The 27,324-nt window shown below is 43.3% G+C and overlaps 1 protein-coding gene across 3 annotated transcripts in view; it reads right to left on the minus strand.

Moving 5' to 3' along the window:
- The window catches only part of LOC128687164 (uncharacterized), a 135,261-nt gene that overhangs the window by 24,182 nt on the left and 83,755 nt on the right, over window positions 1-27,324 (minus strand). For 2 of the 3 annotated variants that reach the window (XM_070092730.1, XM_070092731.1), the window contains 2 exons: window positions 22,926-26,239; window positions 4,884-5,045 (listed from right to left, as the gene is read on the minus strand). In XM_070092730.1, coding sequence (XP_069948831.1) covers window positions 4,884-5,045; window positions 22,926-26,239 — 3,476 coding nt within the window. Of the gene's footprint in view, window positions 1-4,883; window positions 5,046-22,925; window positions 26,240-26,925; window positions 27,055-27,324 lie in introns of those variants that run through there. The other variant, XM_070092732.1, reaches the window with a different exon arrangement.

The raw sequence follows: 27,324 nt of genomic DNA on the forward strand, positions 1-27,324 counted from the left end.
AACTTATTTAGAATAAGTGCTTCTTGTGCAAACTATTATTTTAGATAGAAAAAAAAAACAGTACTTTTCTTGGTTGGTAACACGTTGAGGTGGGTTTCGTTAGGCTGGTTACCATTTACACAAAATAATATCTCATAATAATCTCTCTTAATACGGTACGGTTACTGAAATTAATTCCTTGGGTAACACCAAGTTGGTTGGAAAAATGTGGGTGGGAAAAGTTGGATTTGAGAACCTGTTAAGTATGGGCCAGTAGGCCTGCTGCAGTGATTTAGAAAGAGACGTGAGCGAACACTAGGACATATTTATTAGAGAACGTTTCAGTACTAAGACCCTGATCAAGGTCCGAGGACCAAAACGTTTTCTTTCTATTACCAAGGTTTATAACTGCTGCAGTGTTCCTCCATTCTTATGTTCTTAATTCAGACTATAATTAATGGCTGAAATCCACCGAGGAGTATTAAAGTAACCTACAGGTCATAAAAGTATGATCTGAGGAACGAAGGGCGCCTCCAATTCCTCGGGCCAAGAGACCTTCAAGAGCAAGTGCACAATTCAGGTCTGCTGGTGACAAATAAAAAAAAAGTTGAACAACTGCTCTTCTCAAAACTAGGTTCTGCTGACCGATTAATATCACTGTATTCACATGGGAGGAGCGCTAAATCCGTTTGGATCATACTGCGCCTAGGGACTAGGAGGTTGTGGTGGGTAAGGTAATGGCAATAATGAGTGAGGTAGAGTAATGTTGGCAAAGTGGGAGAGTGTAATGGCCTTGGTGCTCGGGGTAGGAGTGAGAAGTGAGAGAGGAGGAGGGGGGAGGGGGGCTGAAGAAGGTGGAAGAGACCTGTCCACATATGGTAGACAATGAGGTGACTAGAAAGCAGCCAGCCCGTTCGGCACATCTTGCACTTCTGACACTGCATAAATACATACACAAATACTACATCAATACACACATCATAAACACCAATACTTACATCACTTCATACATCAATGCACACATTAACACACATCAATATATATGGATTTACTATACTTTCCTTAGACATTTACCATAAAAAATAAGAATCATGCCTGCAAGAGAATGCCGAATAGGTAAAACTGGTCAATTAGCAAGAACTCGTTTAAAATTAAGTCCTTTCTAAAATGTTCTCTTATACATTGAAAGATATATTTTGTTCATGTATGTTAATATAAAAATTAATGATTTTGTATCAAAAGAACCTTAGGAAACTTACCTAACCTTATCATAACAAGCGCAATTTAATTCAGCCTAATCCAACTAAATATATTTTATATATGTTTACAATGCAATATATTTTTTCGTTAGGTTCAGAATTTTTGCGAAATTATTGCATACACAAATTTTCACTTGCCTTATTCGGCAAGAAGAGCGTTGCTATTTAAGCCTAAATCGCAAGTTTTACTTATTCGGCATACACATACACACACACACATATATATATATATATATATATATATATATATATATATATATATATATATATATATATATATATATATATATATATATATATATATCTATATGCTAGGTAGTAGGTTGGTAGACAGCAACCACCCAGGGAGGTACTACCGTCCTGCCAAGCGAGTGTAAAACGAAAGCCTGTAATTGTTTTACATGATGGTAGGATTGATGGTGTCTTTTCTGTCTCAAACATGCAAGATTTCAGGTATGTCTTGCTACTTCTACTTACACTTAGGTCACACTACACATACATGTACAAGCATAAATATACACACCCCTCTGGGTTTTCTTCTATTTTCTTTCTAGTTCTTGTTCTTGTTTATTTCCTCTTATCTCCATGGGGAAGTGGAACGAAATTCTTCCTCCCTAAGTCATGTGTGTCGTAAGAGGCGACTAAAATGCCGGGAGCAAGGGGCTAGTAACCCCTTCCCCTGTATATATTACTAAATCTAAAAGAAGAAACTTTCGTTTTTCCTTTTGGGCCACCCTGCCTCGGTGGGATACGGCCGGTGTGTTGAAAGATATATATATATATATATATATATATATATATATATATATATATATATATATATATATATATATATATATATATATATGAGGCATTGGTGTCCGCAAGTCGTCACAGCATGCGCTACCTGCTTTCCTGTCTTCCTGCATTGCATGCAGAGGGCTTGTAGCAGTGATTCTCCTTGAACATCTTAGGGACAAGATTTGAGTCCATGACCAGAAGTTCGTTAACGAAGCCATGATCTGGGATAATCTAACGGGCTTGGAAATCCGACCTGCTCCCCCCAACAACTACAAATAATCGCATTGGGATGGCCCAACATTGGAGAACATAGCCTCAACAGTACTTCAGTGTGTGTCAGGGAAGGATAGAGCCCACCTCCTAGCAGTGAGAGCTCCTCATGGAGGGGACTTTCTGTTGGCTTTTCCCAACTCCAGCCTTGGCACACGCCTTGACCCACAGACCACATTGGTGTTGTCCTTCGACTTGCTGTCCCTGTTCTCGCCGAGCACAGGTGTATTTGTGACAGTGAAGCAGCAAACTGATTCGGGTACCATGGTCTGGTGTGCCATAAATCAGAGGGAAAGAGTGCAAGATATGAAGAGGTTAATAACATTATCAAGAGAAGCCTCACAACAGCCGGATGCCCAGCAGTAAGGGAGCCACCCCAACTATGCAGATCTGATGGCAGCCAAAAGCGTCCAGATGGTATCACCCTTCAAGCCTGGACAGACGGCAAGCAGGTGGTGTGGGACTACACATGTGCATCTACCTTGCCTGATACCTATCCCCAATACACCAGGGAGGAAGGAATGGCAGCTGCCAGCTTCAGGGAGTCCCAAAAGTCGAGAAAATACGGAGAACTCGCCCATCATTATATGTTTGTTCCCATAGGCTCGGAGATCCTTGGCTCATGGGGAAAGAGTGCATCAAAGTTCCTCAAGGAGCTAGGCAAAAGATTCAACAGGGTAACTAGGGATCCCAGGGCAGCTAGTTTTCTGTTCCAGCGACTCAGCTCTTCTGTTCAGAGGTAATGCCTGCTGTATTTTGGGCACGCGCCCCAGTTATGAGGAACTGGATGAGATTTTCGCATTATAATCAGTGACAAACACGTAACAATATGCACTAGACATGTATCTCTCACACCTCATGTACTGTATATGCCATCTTTACATCAACAATGTATCTCTTATATCTTTTGTACCATATTTTGTAATAAAATATACTTACTGGTAAAAAAGAATGAAAAGATGGGGTGGTAATGGAAGTGGAATATTCAGATGGCTTCGGGAAGAAATCCAAATATTCTTCCTTGAAGCCTTATTGTGTGTGTGTGTGTGTGTGTGTGTGTGTGTGTGTGTGTGTGTGTGTGTGTGTGTGTGTGTGTGTGTGTGTGTGTGTGTGTGTGTGTGTGTATATATATATATATATATATATGTATATATATATATAATGTATATATATATATATATATATATATATATATATATATATATATATATATATATATATATATATAGAGAGAGAGAGAGAGAGAGAGAGAGAGAGAGAGAGAGAGAGAGAGAGAGAGAGAGAGAGAGAGAGAGAGAGAGAGAGAGAGAGAGAGAGACGCAGCCGTCTCCCGGCAAGGTAGAAAAACCCAAAGAAAAAAATATCACCAATATTCACTCAATCGTCGTTTTTCCAGAAGTGTGCTTAAATCAAAAGCAGATTATCCCTCCGTCTGCAGCATCTCCACCTCTTTTTCAGAGTGCAGGCACTGGCCTTTGCACCTCCAGGATTCAAGGCCGGCTAACCGGTATCCCCGAATCTCTTCATAGAAGTTATCCTGCTCACACTCCAACAGTACATCCATTAAAAACGCCTTGCCTCCAATTACTCCTAATATTCTCGCACAAGCCTGCTGGATGTTCAAGCCTATAAAACTCAAAGCCTCTTGTATCCCATGTCTCCGCCCATTCCTGGGAAGACCTCTGCCCCTTCTACCTTCCACTGTCCCTGTCTATCCTTTCTACATACCCTAATCACCTCAACAACCCTTCTTCAGCTCCCTGGTGACTCTACATCGCCTTAAATTTTTACTCTCCGAATTCTATGCATGATATTCACACCACACATTTCTCTCAAGCATGACATACAAGCTGCCTCTAGCCTCCTTTTCGATGCAACATTCAAACCCCATACATCACACCTATATACGTATAAAAGCGTTGTTACCACTACACCCTGGGGAGTGTTGTTATTATTAGTTGGGAGAAGCGCTTTACCTGAAGAAGTCATGAAGCAACAAATAGGAGGCAATTAGGTTCGATCCAAGGAAGGGGAGGCAAAGTCCAATTCTTTGGATCAAGAGAGCTTCACTAGCATCAAGGACCCTCCCATGACTGGATGACTGTATGCGTGTGGGAGTGAATGTGTGAGCGTTGCTGTTCAGGTTTGCGCGTGGTTGTGTTGGTACTTGGGCATGGTTGTGTTGATTTTAGGGTGTGGCTATGTTACTAGGGCGTGGCTGCTGGTACGTGGGTGTGGCTGTGGTATTAAGGCAAGGCTGTGTAGGTACTAGGGCGTGGCTGCGCTGGTACCAGGACGTGAATGAATTAGTACCTGGGCGTGATGGTTTTGGTACTAGGACGTGGCTGTGTTGAGAGTAGGGAGTGAATAGATTGGTACGCGAGCGTGGCTATGTTGGTATATGGGCATGACTGTTAGTACAAGGGGGTGGCTGTGTTAGTACAAGGGGGTGGCTGTGTTAGTACAAGGGGGGTGGCTGTGTTAGTACAAGGGGGTGGCTGTGTTAGTACAAGGGGGTGGCTGTATTAGTACTATGGATTGGCTGTGCTGGCACTATGGCGGGCTAAGTCTTGGGAGGCATGCAGTGCCACTTACAGTAATCTCCTTGGCTTCGTAGTCTGCACCTCCGGCCAGGGTAATGCCGATGGAGCCGTGTCCGACGATCTCCCTGTGCAGGACCACCACCAAGATCTCGTGAGAAGGAGTCCCAGACTCCTCCAAGGACTGGTTGGCTTCCTCGATCAGCTGGGCCAACTCCTGCAAGACCAAGTTGTAATTAATTCATATTTTCCTACAGCAAGTGTCGTTACAATTACAACTACTACTAAAAAATGAGAATCTCACCCTAACGTAAAGTTCACAAATTGTATAAGTACTGTGGCCTGAACTAATGTCCACCCAAAGGCAACTCCACAGCTCTACTGCTCAATCACTCTGTACGAAAGAATTTTTAAACTACATTAGTTTTTATTGGTGTAATCTCCGTAGTTTAGTAGTTAATTTACAAATATTGTTACAACATAACGCCATTAGTGAATATCATCGCGCTTTCTCAGGAATTAATTACTTCGATTTTAAACATTTCACAAAGACGTGAAAAGAACAAAATACACTTGACAAATTTTTTTTACACGTTGTTTACAAATAATGTTACAATATAATGCTATTAGCAATTATTTTCACGGATTCTTAGGAATTATTACTTTGATTTTAAACATTTCACAAGGACGTGAAAATGGATAATAAAAAATATAACTTAAAAATGCAAATAAACACACTCATTTCGACACGTGATTTGAACTCCAGCTGAAGGGACTTTGGCATCATGGAGTAATGCCATTTTATTTTCTCTTCGTCACTAGCACTTTTTTTTCACCTTATTGTAACCTTTTAACATGACATGAAAGGAGAAGGGTGGGTCTAACAGGCTCGCTGCTACAAATGCACAAGGATAGCAGGACCTAATATGGAGCCTCAACTGTCCTGAGAGTCCCTTGTTCGTGCAAACACTTACAAACTGGGTAACTGGAAACTTACACGCTTTCTGAATATGGTTCCTGTGAAATATTAGCCCCTTAACCCCCCCATTCCTCCTCCTCCCTCTCCCTACCACATTTTCAAGCTTCGAAACGAGAATATCGGACCAAAAAAAAAAAAAAATGGTGCTGATTTTGTGATGAGACTAGTAGTTAAGGGAAGATTCGTGTTATGAGTTTGAAAACTGATCCAGTTACAGTGGTTCCCAAACTTTTTCAGCTTGTTAGCCAATTTAACATGCCACATAAAGCATGTTACCCCTTTCACAAAATGTTGTTATTATTGATATATATGGCTAAATTAAAACACTTGAGATATTTTCTTTTATTTATTGTATTTGAACATTGTGCATCTCTAATGACTATTACCAAAGATGTCAAGAACATCAGTGGGATAGATGGAGTTGCATACTTGAAGCTAGTTTAGGAATTCTTGGCTTCATACCAGCTTTTGTCTACCTCGGCTGATGCTCACAGATAAACTGACAGTGTGAAATAGAGGCAGCCTCAGGAAGTGAGTGACGCGTACTGGACAGGTCGATCTGGGCTACTGAGTGACTTTTATCCTGAAGCATACTTGTCAAAATACTTTTGGGTTTCCACACACTTAGCTATATATTTCTTCTTTTCTAATACTGTATATTAGTTTTTGATGTTTATTGTTATTTGGTTTAACTTTATTACTTACTTATAATAGGTTTACTTTACAACTTTATATACTAAGACAAAGTTAACAATAATCCTCATACCGGGTACCGCATTGTTTTCTTGATTTTCAGAATTCATAACTTTTTTTCTGTCACCTCTCCATTACCCCCCAAAAATGGTTAAATTACCCCCAGTTTGGGAACCACTGAGTTAGGTGGTCTACTGCCCACTTAAAGACTTTGTTGACATCATTTTTTGCAATGTTTCTAAGTCTTGCACCAATCTTCCGCTTATTTGGATGGCGCCGCAGTAACTGAACTAGTCTTCCTTGTGGAAAGAGAGACGTTTCGCCTCGAGTGGCGAAAGGTTTCCTCTAATAGATGTCCTGAATTGCACGTAAGTGTCTTGTTCCACATCTTGTCGGTATCAAAATACCCATTTTTATTTTCACAGTCTTCCTTCCCTCCGTTATTGTTGAGGATTGGGGTACGATTATCATGCATATTTGGGAGCGCTAAATCTGTAGGGGGTCCTATGGGGAATGGAAGGTAGTCAGGTTCGATCTAAGGTTTTCAGAAAATACTCTGAACGTAATAGGCTTTTTGCAGCTTTCAGAAAATAATCTAAACGGAGAACAAACAAAAGGAAAGAAGAACTTATAACTAAAGAACTACAATATTATCAAGAGATTTTTTCACCAAGAGAACGACATTTTTAGCAAAAAGCAATATTCATGGCGATATTATACCAAAAGAGCGATATTTATACCAAAATAATAACATTTATACTAAAAGAACAACATTTATGCCAAAAGAACAACATTTATGCCAAAAGAACAACATTTATGCCAAAAGAACAACATTTATGCCAAAAGAACAACATTTATACCCAAAGAACGTTCTTGTATCCGGAGTTGTGCAGACGACATAATATACCTCGCACACAAGACAAGTCAACAAGGCACCCCGTCGCCACTTTCCTGTACGGATGGCGTCTAACGGGTGCGATTTTCTCCATCCATGAGTACCAACCTCTGACCTTGCCTCTTACTAAACTGTTACACTAGTCTCGATGTCTGTAATTGAGTGTCATTAACTGCTGGCGATGACACGTTCCAGAGTTACGTGATGGCGGCGGCCTGTGCCTCCCTGTCACCTTCGGGTTGGGGTATTTCTTTTTCTGTAGTTTTGACAGAATTCAGCAAAGTACTTCTACTCATTTATATATGATGATAGTTACACATTATTGTCGACTGCTAATATGTTCCCCCTAACGCATTCACTCACACAGTGTAATTCAGTGTTGAAAGTCAAAGGTTCTGAGCTGATATTCTGGTAGACCAACGAGGATAACGTCAGCTGTAGAATTTGACTCAGTGTTCAGTGAGCCATTAAGCTTTTCTAATTACAAAGTTTACAGTATATATAAAAGTGCGATTGCCCATATACCTCTGGCTGTCTTCAAGAGAGAATCTGATAAATTCCTTAATTCAGCTAATTCCTGATCAGCCGGGTTGTGGTTCGTACGTTCTACTCCGTGCAGCCAGCAATAACAGCCTAGATGATCAGGCCCTGATGTACCAAGAGACCTGGTCTTGGACCAGGCAACGGGAGTGTTGACCACGACAGCATTTTTCAATTATCCTTTATAAACTACCATGATCTGGTCCAGTATATTCTTGTAAAATGTTACGAGCATTAGTCACAATTTGCTTGTTACACAATGTGCAATATAACACCACTGTAAAAGTTTAAAATTATATAAATGCCTTCAAAAATCTTACTATCCCAAGGTAATAAATAAATAAATATATATATATATATATATATATATATATATATATATATATATATATATATATATATATATATATATATATATATATATATATATATATATCTCCGGCAGATGTAGGAAGGCATTCCCATAAATCACACCCAGACCGGGAGTCGAACCCGGATCTTTTCAGTGCTGAGGCCAAAGTTCCAGCAGCGAGCTACGGGTCGCCTATACAACTAGACCTACAGAGCTATAAACTGCAGAAGCATTAAATTCAAAGGCTCTCTTTCCCCTGTCCGCAAAAACACCCCTGGCGACCCTCGGACCGTTCTCACCCCATCTTTTGTCAAGGGTCACAATGGCGGCCAAGAAAGAAAACGGGAGACCTGAAAAAAAAGGAAAACGAAAAGAGCATCGTCAGGCGCGCCGACCTTGGCCAAGGACGCCCATTCCATTGCCACCAGTATATATTTATATATCAATCAATCGCCTTTTTTTTCGAATTCTATGGAATTCTGACTCGCCTGAAATTAATTTAAAAAGAATAACTAATAATTAAATGAAGGAGAATATCAAGAATGCGAGTCTTTTTATTTTATATAATCTTCGGGGTTGTGAAAGCTGGGGAGGCGGACAGGAATCCAAATATGCCGTTATCAAAGTGGGAGATTATCCAGTGCGAGCGTTGGGGGGAAGGGGGGGGGGAAGTTGCGGGCAGCAGGGAGGGGTTTCGTGCCATGGTGGGGTTGTAGACCGGGAGGGAAGAAGTTGTGGGCAGGGAAGGAATGGGAACCCCATCCCTATCATCCCCTCCAAACACACAAACCGCCCAAATAGTTGAACATGCACACGCGCACACACAAAACATGCCAAGTGTCTATCGATAAGTGCCTTTGACAACTATTAACTACTACTACTACACACACAATATATATATATATATATATATATATATATATATCTATATATATATATATATATATATATATATATATATATATATATATATATATTATGTAATAAAATATTCCTATTGGTAAAAAAAAAAAGTTTAAAAGATGGGGTGGTAGGGGAAGTGGAATATTCAAATGGCTTCAGGAAGAAATCCAAATATTCTTCCTTGAAGCCTTTTTATCCACTTCTCCGAGGCTATGGGTCCCACAATTTACACCAGAGGTGGACCCCTTATATATATACATATATATATATATATATATATATATATATATATATATATATATATATATATATATATATATATATATATATGAACATAAGAAAGGAGGAACACTGCAGGAGGCCTGTTGGCCCATATATATATTATATTACATATATATATATAATACACACACACACATCCAGTACGACTCAAGTGTTCAGTGAGCCATTAATCAGAGTTCTTCATGAATGAGACCCAAAATGCTACAGACATCTCCCTAATCTCTGATATAACTCTAACCCCACTTGACTTCGAAGCCACTGACTGAATGCCCATTCTCTTCGCCCCAGGCCCAGACTCGTGGAACTCGATATTCATCAAGAATCGGAAGAAACCTTCGTCACATGCCTTAAACATTCTATGGAGGAGCCTAAACACTGCAATCATCCCACAGTCATTAAAAACTAATGATATTGCCCCCAGTCCACAAAGGTGGTATAAAAGCAATTGCAAATAACTACAGACCAATATCCCGAACCTCCCATATTATCAAAATTTCTTAAAGGGTTTAAAGCATGATTACCAATTACGTGGAATCACAGCATTTGCTCAACCCAGGTCAACATGGGTTCAGGACAGGTCGCTTCTGCCTTCAACAGAAAACGAGGAAAATGCAGATGAAATATACACTGGCTTTGCCAAAGCTTCTGGCAAATGCAACCATGGGGTAATTGCACAGAAAATACATACAAAAGGAATAAATGGGGAGGTGGGCAGATGGATACTTAACTTCCTAACAAATATCACCCAAAGTAATAGTAAACGGTGAAATAAGGGGCTGCTACAGTGAAAAACTCTGTCCCCCCAAGGCACGGTACTCGCTCCATTTCTCTTCGTTCTCATATCTGACATAGGTAGGGACACCAGTCCCTGTATCATCCTTTGCAGACGATACTAGAGTCTGTATGAAAGTGAGAATCATAGAAAACACAGCGAACCCCCAAGTTCATATCAATCAAGTCTCCTGTGGGCTACTGACAACAATATGATGTTTAATGAGGACAAATTTAAGTTACTATGTAAAGGAAGAATGGAGGAAATAATAAGATCGAAGTACAAACTCTAACCACTCAATAGATATAAGTAAAATATGAGAAACCTGGGAGCAAAACAATATTACCGAAATAGTAAGAAAAATGATAGGGTGGATAATTAGAATCTTCAAAACAGGTCAATCGTTCTCTCTCGGCTGGATTGTTGCTGTGTACTAACGGCCCCTTTCAAAGCAGGTGAAATTGCCGAGTTATAAACTTAATCAAGCATCTAAATTACTGGTAGCGCTTGAAATTCCTAGAACTGTGCTCCTTTACGTGTAGGCGAGAAAGATGCATCATAATCTACATCCGGAAGATTCTGAAGGGATTAGCCCTAAATTTGCACACCGAAATTATTACTTATGAACACAAGAGGTTTGGTAGACAGCGCAGGATACCTCCAATGAAAAGCAGGGGAGTAATGAGTACACAGAGAACTTAATACGTGTAAAGGGACCACGACTCTTCAACGCCCTTCATGCATAAGGGGATTACCAACAAACCCCTAGATATCTTCAAGAAGGAACTTGACAGCTTCCTCAAAACAGTTCCTGATCAGCCGGGTTGTGGCGCATATGGACTGTGGGTGGCGGTCACCAATAAACTGAATGATCAAGCCAGCAACCAAGAGACCTGGTCTGGGACCGATCACGAAGACAGTGACCTCCGGAAACGACTCCATGTAAACTCCAGGGAAAGAGGGCCTCCAAATTCCTTGAGGGGCTAGGCAAATTTCACCAGGGCAGCTAAGGACCCTAGAGCAGCTAGATTTCTGTTCTAGCGACTCAGTGCTGTAGTTGAAAGGAGTAATGGTTCTTGTATCTTGGGTACGTGCCTCAGTTCTGAGGAATTAGATGAAATATTTGAAATATATTTGACCAACACATCTGTGTACGTGTAATGAATCCCTTAAACCTTGTGCTTTGTATGCGCCAACATTTTTGTACCAGTCAAGTATCCTTAAACGTTGTGTACCATATTGCATAATAAAATATACCTTACTGTGCATTTCTAAACGATGGGGAGACATAAGAAATGGAATATTTAAATGGCCTCGGGAAGAAATCTAAATATTTTTCCATGAAATCTTTTTATATACATCTCCGGGACACCACAAGTTTGACTCACTGTAGCTACTAACTGGTAATTACACATGAGAAATAACACACATGTTCTGCAAGAAAACACTGGCAAGCTTCTCAACATGTGAACTACACAAAAGCAATAGAGATTTAAGACCGCAAAAATTTCTCGAACACTGCTTATGCTTGCAAAAATGCTTCCATTTTTAAATCATTCGCCACAATGTTCAAATGACCCGACAAAGTACAGTCCTAATGCCCTCACCAACTTTCTAAGAAAATCCTGTGTTCGAATGTAAGAATATCGAAAACAGTGTACACACACACACACACACACACACACACACACACACACACAAACCTAAAATATGTCATACTGAACGACTGCCAATAAATAAAATACTGAACGGGGACTCAAACCGTGATCCTTGTATGTATATACCTTATACCTCTGAACGGGGTCGTCAGCACTGAGCAATACCAGGCTTTAACCGCTCACCAACAGTTTACACTAGGATGATTTTACAACCAGCACAACTGTGATTTGATTGTATCTAACACCTACTGTGACCCTGTTATCTCATCCCATAGCTTTACAAGATTTCTTAGTATTGTGTTGGGCCTCTTATATACAAGGACCACGGTCCGAAATTTGTGTAACACACACACACACACACATATATATATATATATATATATATATATATATATATATATATATATATATATATATATATATATATATATATATATAATCACCGTGACCAATGAAAGTTCTAATTACACTGACGTGGGTAATCACCCTCAGGAGGAATAATCACCCTGACGAGGCTAGTAGTTACCAATGGAAGTTCTAATCACCCTAACGTGGATAATCACCCTGACGAGGATAGTATTTACCAATGAAATTTCTCCTAATTACCCTGACGAGGGGTAATCACCCTGACGAGGGGTAATCACCTTGACGAGGCTAGCAGTTACCAATAGAAGCTCTCCTAATCACCCTGACGTGGGTAATCACCCTGACGAGGGGTAATCATCCTGACAAGGCTAGGAGAGTCAGGAACTGATATATCCCCCACAATTTAATTAACTAACCGTGCGGTACAAACACAATTATGTAATTAATTTCCCTCCAGCTCAGTGCTATTTGATAATGGTGATTTAAACTCTCAGTAGCAAGTTATCTTCCGGGGGCCTAAATTATGAAAGAAAATGCAAATAAAAAAGAGATAGAGATAATATATTTTGCAAAAAAAAAAAAAAAAAAAATCTCGAAATGTGAGCATCAGATCGAAAAAAAAAATGTTAGAGGCTGCGTATTTTATAGTCTATATTACCCACAACCTCGCTTACGTAAGTTTTTTTTTTTTACGTAAGTCACTCTCACGCCAAGTGGAATCTTTTGAATTCAAACGCTTCTTATTCTGCCTCGGTCACCTCGTTGCCAGACGTATCGCAGCCTGTTTCTCTAATTTAAAAACAACGAGAGAGAGAGAGTTGAAGCCGAAGTTCAATGAAACGTTAAAAAAATGATGTTATGAAAACAACAGTTGTAGTTTTTGGGTGAGTGCAACAAAGGCACGTTCGGATACTGTCACTTCAAAGGAGCGAAACGTCTTCAATAAAGGTGTCTTATGTCAATGCCTTCGTGTCTGTTTTCCCTGAAGTTGTCGGCAATTATCTGCTCTCTTATTGCAGACTGGTGAACACAGCCGGTAACTCTCTAGCACACTCAATCCTTCCTCCTCTCTCTTTCTCTCTTTCTCTCTCTCTCTCTCTCTCTCCATGTGCAAGGCAACACACTCACCTACCAACATAAACAAGCACATACTTGGCCTCTTAAGCGTGTGGTGGGAGGCTACACACACACACACACACACACACACACACACACACACAGGAGCTAAGACTCGACCCCTGCAACCACAAATAGGTGAGTACACACACACACACACACACACACACACACACACACACACACACACACACACACACACACACACACACACACGTTGTAAGAGTTAACAGGTTGCAAACACAACTAAGCTAATCCCTGGTCAAACACGTTCACAACTTGGATACGATCAAATGTTTGGTAACCAACTTAGCCAAGAACTGCGATGATGTGAATCTTACGATTCTAGAAAAGATAAGGCGAGTGAGACTTAACCGAAGAATAAAAGATACTTAGAGGATTCGACAGGGAGGACAGATAAAATTATCCTAAAATGTGAGGCACAAAGGAGAGGAACTGTTGATAGAGGGTAAAAGCACAGATAAGCCACACGGGAGTTAGGAAATACGTCTTCAGCATCAAGGTATCGAGAGGAACGAGCGGGATGCGGATACCGTGTAGGAAAACTCACTGCCTTGTTCTACGAGAATGATAAGACCCAAGGGGGCCAGGAACCAGTAATGCCGGTTGACGAAACTCGAGAGGCGGGAGCCAGGGGCTAAGACTCAACCTCCCCCCCCCCACCAACACACACATATAACTAGCTGAATACACAAACAGCTGTAGGGCCAGGGAAGTGGGGTGAGGTGTTGACTTCTTGGCAACACTGTGATGCAAGATTTGAACACCACCTCCAATCCACCATAACCCCCTTGTCCCCACCTCTCTTGACTGTGTGTGATTTTATATATATATATATATATATATATATATATATATATATATATATATATATATATATATATATATATATATATATATATATATATATATATATATATATATATATATATATATATATATATATATATATATATATATATATATATATATATGGCCACCAGATCTGGTGGTCCTGTGGGTTAGAGCGTCATGTGATTTTCGCTCACCATGAGGCGGGGCAAAACGACATGGGTTCGAATCCTTGACTAGTCGCAGTGTTATTGATTAAATACCACTCGTTCCTGGTTACAGTTATATATATATATATATATATATATATATATATATATATATATATATATATATATATATATATATATATATATATATATATATATATATATATTGTGTGTGTTATGCGTTAGCGACATAAAATACTGAACTACGACACAAAGATTCAGTATCAAGGCACATCACTTTGACCTGCAGTTAAGAGGACACAAACTTCAATTCAACCTCCGTAACCTCGGCTGGGTAACCCCAATCATACGGAATGGGGGGGTCCAGGAACTGGAGATGGATACCCCTTAAAAAACACGCGAGTGTACCAATTCACATTTTCCACCTAAACTAGCCTAAATTAAAGAAAACAGATCTTGTAAGTGTAGAGAAAACGTTAAGAAACTGATGTTGGTAACAACATAAGGAAATTAAACGATATAAAAAAAAAGTGGTTGCAATGATTTTTTTTTTCCATTCTTACACCGTTATACTGTAGTACGTTCATCATCGTTTACTCAGTGCAACAGAATATTCTGCAAGCCCAGGAATGGGAGACAAGTCTGAGGTACGAGACTTCTATGTACAGGGTGTATGATGCTCTTGTTGATCTTTAAGTTTAAACAGCGATGTTATCGTTCAGACTCCCATGGAGGCCCCGACCCTCCTCAGAGAAGTGGTGGTAACACTGGTGGGTTAACTGGTATTTAACAACACTGGTGAGTTAACTGGTATTTAACAACACTGGTGAGTTAACTGGTATTTAACAACACTGGTGAGTTAACTGGTACTTAACACTGGTGTGCTAACTGGTACTTAGCAACACTGGTGTGTTAACTGGTATTTAGCAACACTGGTGTATCAACTGGTACTTAACACTGGTGTATCAACTGGTACTTAACAACACTGGTGTGTTAACTGGTACTTAACAACACTGGTGTGTTAACTGGTACTAACACTGGTGTGTTAACTGGTACTTAACACAGGTGTATCAACTGGTACTTAACAACACTGGTGTGTTAACTGGTACTTAACAACATTGGTGTGTTAACTGGTACTTAACACTGGTGTATCAACTGGTACTTAACAACACTGGTGTGTTAACTGGTACTTAATAACACTGGTGTGTTAACTGGTACTTAATAACACTGGTGTGTTAACTGGTACTTAATAACACTGGCGTGTTAACTGGTACTTAATAACACTGGTGTGTTAACTGGTACTTAATAACACTGGCGTGTTAACTGGTACTTAATAACACTGGCGTGTTAACTGGTACTTAATAACACTGGTGTGTTAACTGGTACTTAATAACACTGGTGTGTTAACTGGTACTTAACATTGGTGTATCAACTGGTACTTAACACTGGTGTATCAACTGGTACTTAACACTGGTGTGTTAACTGGTACTTAACAACACTGGTGTGTTAACTGGTACTTAACAACACTGGTGTGTTAACTGATACTTAACACTGGTGTATCAACTGGTACTTAACAACACTGGTGTGTTAACTGGTACTTAACAACACTGGTGTGTTAACTGATACTTAACAACACTGGTGTGTTAACTGATACTTAACAACACTGGTGTATCAACTGGTATTTAACAACACTGGTGTGTTAACTGGTACTTAACACTGGTGTGTTAACTGGTACTTAACACTGGTGTGTCAACTGGTACTTAACACTGGTGTGTTAACTGGTACTTAACACTGGTGTGTTAACTGGTACTTAACACTGGTGTGTTAACTGGTACTTAACACTGGTGTGTTAACTGGTACTTAACACTGGTGTGTTAACTGGTACTTAACACTGGTGTGTTAACTGGTACTTAACACTGGTGTATCAAATGGTACTTAACACTGGTGTATCAAATGGTACTTAACACTGGTGTGTTAACTGGTACTTAACACTGGTGTATCAAATGGTACTTAACACTGGTGTATCAAATGGTACTTAACACTGGTGTATCAACTGGTACTTAACACTGGTGTGTTAACTGGTATTTACCAACTCAAGTTTTCAAGGTGATCACACAGCACTGATAATTAAGCCTGAACATAATGTTGTTCAGATCTACCTCAGTGACGGTGACGAGAGATGAGCTGAGTACTAGTATTACAATAACACCTGTTACCAGCTTCTAGTAGTGCCCTACTCTCCCTGCAGGCCAGCCTGAGGCCCTGGCTTACCCTCTTGATAACCTGGTCAAGCAAGGTGCTTGGGCTAGCGGCTCGCAGGCCCCGAAAAGGGCCACACACTGCCTGTGAACCAGGAGGCAATTGGGTTACACAGAATCGTAATAAAAATATTGAAAACAAACCACGGAACGGATGGGATTTGAACCCATTCATTACTTACTTGCCATGGGATCAAATCCCACCCGTTCAGATGTTCGGGTTCAATAGAAGTAAAGGGAGAACACCTCAATTTTTTCCTTCCAGGACGAAGAAAGAGGGAGAAGAATTTTAGGGAGCCTCTCATTATTTTCTCATTTTTCTTGTACAACTTAGGAATTACACGTCGGAAAGCATAAAAGCAAAATAATAAATGGATGAACACACATGCATATTTTCGTGATTTTGTAGTCAGGAGAGTTAAATATACGATACTAGCGCCGTTATGCTGGCCTCAGTCGTACCTCTGGCAGCGCCACACCTTGTTAGGAAATATTCACCCATAAAAACTTTAATCTATATGTTTTTTTAATATTTTTTTTCGAATTTTTTAACTCACTGAAAATTAAAATATTTCAGCACTACATGCTCTAAATATTTTGCGTAAATTAACCTTCTAGAAAGCATCCATATTATATATATATGCAGTAAGATCACAGTAAACAGGTGATTTCAGAATATGCAAAACAGCCACTGTGAAAGAATAGAGAAATTCCAAGCGCTTTCGTGACTACTCACATTATCAAGGAACATCATATTGTTCCTAGATAATGTGAGTAGTCACGAATGCGCTTGGAATTTCTCTATTCACAGTGGTTGTTCTGCATATATATATATATATATATATATATATATATATATATATATATATATATATATATATATATATATATATATATATACACACACACACACACACAAACACACACACACACACACACATGCCAATGACTGATTTTGAGTTTTTCAACTCATGCTGCCAGACCTGGAACCAGACTTTCCTGCTGACTGCTTATTCAACTGAGATATTACTGCTGTTGGACTACTGGGCCACCTAGCCATCACATCCTGGTTGATATGGTATTTCACAGAGGTCGTGGTTCAGTTTCCTCTCGATTGCTGCACTTGTTCCGGCAATATTTTTGATGTCTGCTGGTAGCAGGCTGAATAGTATTGGACCACAAATGTTCTCACACACACACACACACACACACACACACACACACACACACACACACACACACACACACGTTGTGCCTATGGAATCCCTGTTTTTCACTGGTTACTTATGAAGGCGAGTTTCAAGTTCTACCCGCGGAGACCTGCCCAGGGCAAGGGAGAGTATAGTATTTTATATTTCTTCCCATATCTTTCACTCCGGTACGTTGCTACAGTAATGCGTACGACTGTTTCAATGTGAAAGTATTACGACCTCAGTTCCTGATCAGCCGGGCTGTTGTGCCCACGCTGGACTGTGTGCTGCAAGCACCAATAGCCTGACTGATCAAGCCATCAGTCAGAAGACTGGTTCTGGGTCCAGGCCGCGGGGGCAATGACCCACTTGAAACGGGTTACATAAAGACATCTACAGGTACAGTATCCTTATCGGAAGGCATCACAACTTTACAAATTACCGTGACTTAGTTGCATCAAATCCTGAATATTTGAGGGGAAGCTACAGTGTCTGATGGGAAGCTACAGTATTTAAGGGAAAGCTAAAGTATTTGAAGGGAAGCTACAGCATATGTGGGAAAAAATTGCATCATTTGTAAAAAGAATGTTCATCAGGTTACCACCTCACAGGAGTCAGTGTGAACGACTAGTAGGGGGAAAACTTTCACCATAGTGACGACTGTGACCTCACATGCCAGGGGAAGGTGGGGGGGGGGACTATTTGGGGGGATATAGTATTACGCGTTTTGTACATGATGAACAAGGAACAGCTTGATGACGAAGTATGAGACAGTCAGAGAAAAAGACAAGGAGAGGAAGGGACAGCCTCACGTGGCAAGGAAGAGGAAGATGCAGAAGAAAAAGGAAGCTAAATCCGAGAAAGTAGAAAGAGAAGCAGCAGGAGGAGAAGAGGCAGAAGAATAAGGACAGCAGAAACAGCTGAGGAAGGAGGACAAGAGGAGAACACACTCAAGTCACAGCCGGAACTGAACCAAAATAAACGTTGAGTAGCGTTACTGAGCACCTTGCCTACGTCAGTCCTTGAGACCAGCTGATGCAGCGGTCAGCTGATCTTTGTAAACATGCTTACCTTCTCAGTCAAGAGGCAGTTCATTACATTTACAGCAGTTTAGTACACGCTTAGCTGATATGTACACTACAGGAGTCAAACACATAAAAGGACTAGCATATGTACAGTACTCACCTACTCACCTAGTTGAGGTTGTAGGGGTCGAGTCCAAGCTCCTGGCCCCGCCTCTTCACTGGTCGCTACTAGGTCACTCTCCCTGAACCGTGAGCTTTATCATACCTCTGCTTAAAGCTATGTATGGATTCTGCTTCCACTACATCGCTTCCCAAACTATTCCACTTCCTGACTACTGTGGCTGAAGAAATACTTCCTAACATCCCTGTGATTCATCTGTGTCTTCAACTTCCAACTGTGTTCCATCTCTGAAACATCCTGTCTTTGTCCACCTTGTCAATTCCTCTCAGTATTTTGTATGTCGTTATCATGTCCCCCCTATCTCTCCTGTCCTCCAGTGTCGTCAGGTTGATTTCCCTTAACCTCTCCTCGTAGGACATACCTCTTAGCTCTGGGACTAGTCTTGTTGCAAACCTTTGCACTTTCTCTAGTTTCTTTACGTGCTAGGCTAGGTGTGGGTTCCAGTGTGTATGTGTGTGTGTGTGTGGGGGGGGGGTGTGGTGTGTGTGGTGTGGTGTGTGGTGTGTGGTGTGGTGTGTGGTGTGTGGTGTGGTGTGTGGTGTGGTGTGTGGTGTGGTGTGTGGTGTGGTGTGTGGTGTGGTGTGTGGTGTGGTGTGTGGTGTGGTGTGTGTGGTGTGTGGTGTGGTGTGTGGTGTGTGTGGTGTGGTGTGTGGTGTGTGTGTGTGGTGTGGTGTGTGGTGTGGTGTGGTGTGTGGTGTGGTGTGTGGTGTGGTGTGTGGTGTGGTGTGTGGTGTGGTGTGTGGTGTGGTGTGTGGTGTGGTGTGTGGTGTGGTGTGTGGTGTGTGTGGTGTGTGTGGTGTGTGTGTGTGGTGTGTGTGTGGTGTGTGTGTGGTGTGTGTGTGGTGTGTGTGTGTGGTGTGTGTGTGGTGTGTGTGTGTGGTGTGTGTGTGTGATATTTGTGTGTGATGTGTGTATGTGTGGTGTGTGTGTGTGGTGTGTGTGTGTGTGTGTGTGGTGTGTGTGTGTGTGTGTGTGTGTGTGTGTGTGTGTGTGTGTGTGTGTGTGTGTGCGCGTGTGCGTGCGTGTGCGCGCGCGCGCGCGCGGGGACCAACCACTGTGAACAAATACTGAGATTCCAAGCTATTTCGTGATTTCTCACATTATCAAGGAACATTATCAGTTCTTTGGTAATGGGAGAAATCACAAACGCGCTTGGAATTTCACTATTTTTTCACCATGTTTGTTCTGCATATTGTGATATCTGTTTACTATTATCTTATTGCATATATATATATATATATATATATATATATATATATATATATTATTGTAACCACGAAGGAGTGGTACTGAATCAATAACAACACTGCGACTAGCCGAGGATTCGAACCCATGTCGTTTTGGCCCGCCTCATGGTTGATTCTTGTAGGACTGCGTGGTCCTGTGGGTTAGAGTCATGTGATTTTCGCTCATCGTGAGGCGGGCCGAAACGACACGGGTTCGAATCCTCGGTTAGTCAGTATTGTTATTGATTCAATACATATTCGTGACCCGTGATGTTTACTTAAGGTCCTAAAACAGTATTTCCGGAGCTGCGGATGATGGGTTTGCGTGCGCGCGCGCTCTCTCTCTCTCTCTCGTGCCCCCACCAAAGCCAAGAAATTAGAAACGATTCGAAATGAAGAGAAAATAATGAAAATGTTTTGAAGCTGACAGGTTGAGAAGTGCTAAAAATGGGGCGAAATACACTAAAATAAGCCGAAATGAGCTAAAAATGGGGCGAAATACACTAAAATAAGCCGAAATGAGCTAAAAATTATTAAAAACTTCGCTGAAATAAGTACAAATTATTTATGCCTTGTAAATGGGATGAAAAAGGCTCCCAGTTCAAAATAAGGTTACACATGTTAAAAATAGATTAAAAAGGTTGGAAATTGGTTAAAAAAGTTGAAATTGGTACAGATTTACAAAGGTATTCAATTTCGAAAATGAGCTAAAATGAGTTAGATGCAGGTTGAAGAGATCTTAAAATAGAATGAAAGAGATGACAATGTATGTGAGGTTGATGATCGTAGGTTGACATGTATGAGGAGAGATAATGAGGATAGAACTGTAGTATACACACTGGGCCGCCGCAGAAAACAAATGACAGACGAGTAATGTGACGTGAGAGGAAGTGGCGAGGAGGAGGAGGGAAATGGAAAATTAAGAGGAAGTAAAAAACGAAAAACAATAACCAAACCGCAATCACTTTTTATTTCAATACGTGTCTTTTGACAGCAGCGTTTGTCTGCCATAAGAGGCATACCCGATGGATGATTCCTCGGGAAACACAACAAGTATCCATCCCACCTACCTACCCACTCACCCCCCCCCTCCCACACACATTCCAGTCACGCAGTTAAATAACAATTACATTGTTGGTAACAGGGTGAGTTCCTTTCGAGGCAGTGTGAAGAAATGTCAGCCCTGAAGTGTTGCCGCCGATATTTCAATCTTGGAGGCCTGGTCGTAGACCGGGCCGCGGGGGCGTTGATCCCCGGAATAACCTCCAGGTAACCATAACCTCCAGGTATACACGCGTATATCTATCTAGATGTTCACTAATATCTGTTCACTATTCATGATTATGCCAAGCTTTCTTTCCCTCCAGCTATCCACAGTGGATAGATTGGCCGCTATCCGTCATCCCTTTATCCGTTCATTTTAACAATCTATGATGAATCGGTACACTAAGGGATAACTTGGTAAACCTGCTGCAAGTGCCAACAGCCTGACACCAGGGCGTCAGTCAGAAAAGACCTGGTATGAGACCTAGCCGCGGGGCGATGACCCCCCGGGAACCCCTCACTAAGTAGGAATATTATTTAAGATTCGAGGCTCCTAGCACGGCCATGTGTTGTCTTCTCGTGACCCGGAACTTGCCTGCAGACATTGACTAGATGCAGAGTTGACCTATTTTGACCCAGAAAAAATCTTTGTCTCCAGTAGAAAAAAATAATCTGATCATTGAAGAACAGAATACCAGTCCTTGCGCTGACCCACACGGGTTTTAACTTTTTAAATTAGAATAACAATGAGGAAAGGAATTGTTTGTTTCTGTGGCTTGGAAATCTTATTGTATTCTGGCTGAGGTAACGAGAGCGAGAGAGAGAGAGAGAGAGAGAGAGAGAGAGAGAGAGAGAGAGAGAGAGAGAGAGAGAGAGAGAGCCGTTACACTTCCCTCTCAACTCGCTCTCCTCCAACAAGGACATCATTAAAGTGATACAATCTTCCCAGAGGTGACAGTTTTTGTTACCAATTTATTTGCATTAGGTTGAGAGATCTTTCTTAGAGTCGAGACAGAGGAACCTGCCTTGTCTGGTGGATGGCTGAACGAAAATAGGCTGGAAGGCAACGAAACACACTGGTACACACCTGCTGTTGCAGAATGCGGGCACGCGCTCACGCGCGCACCCCCTCCCCCCCACACACAAAGCTCATGGAGCAGGAGAGAGGAGAGCTAGTAGCAATCAGTAAAGAGGCGGAGCCAGGAGCTATGACTCTACCTACCCCTGCAACCACAAATAGGTGAGTACACACACACACAAAGTTTTGGTAGATTTGTGGTATCTGTTCCCGGAGACCAGGAGTCAGGACAGTAGCTCATTAAGAGTTATGAGGCGGGGTTGAACACATCGACTATAGGCTGAGGGGCTGATCACCTCCAACTCATCTTCCTCATCTCTGCATTGGAGTGAAGAAGCCACTGGCTGCCGAAACATTTCCAGAATATTGATACCCAAATGTTGCACAAGTGTCTCATTCATCAACTTGTCGGTTTTTTTCAACCATTTATTCAGCGACAGATTGTTCTTGACCAAGACAACAAAAAATAATGAAGATATGGAAAAATCTGTGAAGGGAAGAAGTCTAATCATCTTACCTGTGGAGATATGAGCGAAGTGGATGAGGCTAGGGAGGTGATGGAGCCATACTGATCTCGTTGACCTGAGGCTAGAGACGAGACCGAGCCGTAATGGGCTCCCATAGAGCCGTCTTCGCTCGTCGTTGAGTCTATTGACGACATACGTGGGTGCGACGACCCTCCACCTGGTGGCCCTCGCTTGCTCAAGTCGTGGCGTTCGAAAGCTCGCATTATGTCCGCCATCTTGGGTGTATTGGAGGCCCCCGGGCGAGGTATTGACACACCGATGGAGGCTCGAGGACGGGAGAAGGCGTCGAGAACCTCCTTGCTGGCGGTGCGGGAGAGCGATGCCTCAGGGGTTGAGCAGAGATCGTCGCGAGAGTCGGTGGAAGCTGCGGGGCTAAGAGGCGCCCCGGTACTAAGGTAGTGCGAATCCATGACCCCCGCGTCGCCGCCCTCGATCAGGCTAGTGGGGCGTGAAGGTGCGCCGCCCGCGCCGCCCTCACGACGGTCCCGCATCTTGATACCGCCGCTGCCATACTCCGGCATGGAAAGTTTGCGGTCTGGCACTTCTGCCCGAGGTATGTCGAGGCTCTCCTCGTGGTCCTCACTCTTGGGGTTGGCAGGCGTGACAGCAGATTCGCTGTACAGGCAGACGGGGCGGGACGGGCGACCACCGTCTACTTCTGCCGAGTAATCATACAATCTAGAGGGTCTTGTTGGTCTCTCAAGCGTGGATGTACCCGACGATCGTTCCTCATAAAGGCGAGTGGGAGCCTCTAGGCGAGTGCTACTCTCCCTGCGAGTAAGCTGCGGCTGCTGCTGCTGTTGTTGCTGCTGCTGCTGCTGTGGCTGCTGTTGCTGCGTCTGTGGAGAGGAGACTGTGTCTTCCTCAGCCCGCTGCTGCCATTTTTCAGCCAAGGCACGGAAGCCGCCAGACTTTTTTTTCGTTCTCTCTGTTGGCGTAGAGTCTGACGATCTTCTTAACCTCTGAATCTTTGTATCCATATCAGAGTTTGGATTGGAAGATCCGTATTTCATTTCGAGGGCCGCCCAACGCTCTGACCGGCGACTGGGTAAGGTCTGTGTCGTCAATGTGGTTGGCTCAGTTGACTCTGAACTTTCCGCCACTTGCCTTGAAGCAGACATGGGAACCTCTGCGATCACCTCCTCATTTACTGGCTCGTTAAGCTGTTCAAAGTTATCCACAATTTCATTTAGATACGCTACTTTTAACTGTGACTCCTTGTACATTTCTCCTTCCTGGTCGAAGTACACCGGTTCCGCTGACACTTTCGCCTCATCGTACTTAGTGATGTGGATGACAGAATCTCTGGAATTACGCCTGGATGAATCATGGGAAGACCTACGTGAGGAAGCAGTGGATGACGTGGAGGATGTGGATGGCTGACGGCGAAGGCCTGTCACTTTCGGTCCGTCACGGAGCTCTGTGTCCAAGCGCTGTGGGAACCTGTCGGATTCTTCGCTTCTGTCTGAAGTGGAGTATTTCCGGATGATCTCAGGAGTCAGCTGCTCGTCGCTGCTCCGCCCTGAGCTGCATCTTGCTGAATTGATGACGTTTCTTCTATTCTCAGCTTCGATGCTGCCACTCTTCAGTACTCTTCTAGCAGCTTCCTGCTCGTCTATGGAGCTCTGTGGCGAGAGATGAGCCCTGTAAACTCTGGATCGATGTTCGTCCTGCTCATCCTGCTCAGGCATTGGTGAAGACGGGGGAGACATACCCTGGGAGAAGCTAGACTGAGTGGAACTTACTGCTGAGTCATTATCACTGTCTTCGGCCCTACTGAGGCGAGAGTCGTACGAATTTTTCTGCGACAGAGGGAGCTGGCTGTAGCTGTGTCGCTCATTGCTATATCTACTGTCGGAGTATTCGAAACTGTGTTCAGAGCCGGACGTCGTGAGTCCCTCCATGCTCTTAATGGGTGTGTGTACTGGAGGGACAGGTGAGGCGTGTGAAGAGTCGCTGGTGGGGGAGACGCTGCGGGTGCCGTGTGTTCGCCCGCTAGGAGGCGGCAAAGTGTCGTTCTTGCTGAACACGCTCATGTTCTTCCTCTTGAACGCCGGTGAGTACTTGGGCAAGGTACTCGTGTTGTAACTCTTCCAAGGCGGAGCATTCAGAGAGCTGTGTCTACTTGTGTTGGATTCACAAGAGTCTATGCTAGAGATAGAGTCGGCCTTGTAGAGCCTCGGGGATCGCTGGCCCTCCCGCGGGAGCGACATGGTCTTGTTGGCCGGCGAGGGCGGTACGCTGGCGATGCGGGGGAGGTCGATGGCCGTCTTGTCGGGCGCGTCGCTGCTCCTGCTCTCAGGGATCACCAGACCCCGCAGTTTGCACCCGAAGCTCTTCCGTCTCTGTTCTATGAGATTTGTGAGTGACGTCCGCCGCTCCCTCTCCTCGGGCTTCTCGATGCCGTACTGGTACACTGAGGGTCTATCGTAGGCGCCGACGCTGTGACGTTTGGTCAGAGTCGACCGCCCAATGTCAATCAGACTCTGAGATCGACCATGAAGGCCTGGGGTGGCAGAGTCATTCTCTGCCCGTTTTTCCTCCCTCATCTCGTGTCGACGGGGAGGTGGTGGCATCTCCTGTCTTATGTCGACTTCACTCGAGGCCGTCGACATGAGCTTGACGTTGTCCTTGGACTCTGCTGTGCTGACGTTAATCATAGAGCTGAAAGCTGAGGTCTTGCTGAGGGAGCGAGCGCCATTGTGCGCCTCGCGGCCACACTTGCCACTAGAGGTCTTGGAGTGGTCCAGCCTGACGTCGTCCTCGGTAAAGGCTCGCTTCATTGTGCTGTCGTCCCCCTCAACCTTGTCCAGCTTCCGGGTCTTCGGGTGCGGCTGGTCGGGCCCGTCTGTGGAGAACATGGCAATCTTATCCCTGACGCTCTTCTCGCTGCGTTCGTCTTGCCGACGCCAGCGGCCGCGTGTGGGCGTCGGCTCTCTGGATCTCCTCTCGTCACCGCTCACCCACTTGCCGCCCACCTCTAGCGTTCTCTCAGCTGTGTAGGTTTTGGAGTTGGTTGGGGAAGAGCGGGGTATGGGTGGGGGAGGGCCTAAGGGAGTGCCCGGGGCAGAGCGGGTGCGTGGAGTGGGCGTGGTGGGGGTGGTGGGTGGAGCGCCAGTAGGGCTGTCTAGCTCCATGGCCAGGCGGGAGTAGCGGGCGAAGCGGGACAGCTTGTCAGGAAGACCTTCTGCGTAGCTGCTAGGGAACTCATGTCCATCAGGAGGGAGTCTGGAGTACGGGGGCGGCGCCCCTGCAGCCGAGGAGTAGCGGTGTTCGCACGCAGACACGCTCACACTCCCGCCACCTGAAACACAACATAACACAAGTTAGTGTCCAGCACGACACAACACACTTAACACGACGCAAAACACACGGCAAACACGACACACAAAACAAGGCACGCAAAACATACGGCAAAGAACACGGCACACAAAACATGGCGGACATAAATACAACACAAAACACATCTGACGAAACATGACAGTGGATTAAAATAAAAAAAAAGGACACGTACATCAAAAGACGACCTTTATTGGTGCAACGTTTCGCCCACATGAGATTCTTACCAAGACGTCATGGCGAGTTGAAGAATGAGACACTATGCAACATATGGGAATCTTTATTGAGGAAACGTTTCGCTACACAGTGGCTTCATCAGTCCAATACGAAGAAGTGTAAAGAGACAAGTTTGAGGTAATCAGTCCCTCAGCTTCCAGACTGAGTACTTCAAACTACTCTTCTCTTTACACGGTTCTTCTTTGTATTGGACTGATGAAGTCACTGTGTGGCGAAACGTTTCCTCAATAAAGATTCCCATATGTTGAACAAGTGTCTAATATTTGTGGGGTAACAAATTTCACCCGCTGTTCCTCATAAATCCACACAATTTAATAGTTCATGTTAAGCGCTAAATCCATGTGGGCCTGAGAGTTTTAGGATTCGCTGGCCATGGGTTCGAACCTCACCCGTTCTGTGATATCCAGTATTCACCTGTCAGGACAATGACGGAGGGGCGTATCACGTTTCGCGCTGAATGATCCACACGGGTTTAGCGCTTAACGTCGTATTTAGCTTCCACCTGTGCACTCTCGTCCACACCGCTACCACCTTTAGGAATCATGAACGTCGTGGTCATGTCTCCTGTGTTCCTTCGGTGCCTTCGGAGTTGGAGTACAGGTATTCGAGCCTGTTTTTAGAGAACGGGATTTAATCTCATGGAGTAGATAGAATGTGTGTGTGTGTGTGTGTGTGTGTGTGTGTGTGTGTGTGTGTGTGTGTGTGTGTGTGTGTGTGTGTGTGTGTGTGTGTGTGTGTGTGTGTGGTGCATGTGTGTGATGAATGTGTGTGGTGCATGTGTGTGATGAATGTGTGTGGTGCATGTGTGTATGT

This window comes from Cherax quadricarinatus, chromosome 40 (genome assembly GCF_038502225.1).
Source record: "Cherax quadricarinatus isolate ZL_2023a chromosome 40, ASM3850222v1, whole genome shotgun sequence".
NCBI lineage: Eukaryota > Metazoa > Arthropoda > Malacostraca > Decapoda > Parastacidae > Cherax > Cherax quadricarinatus.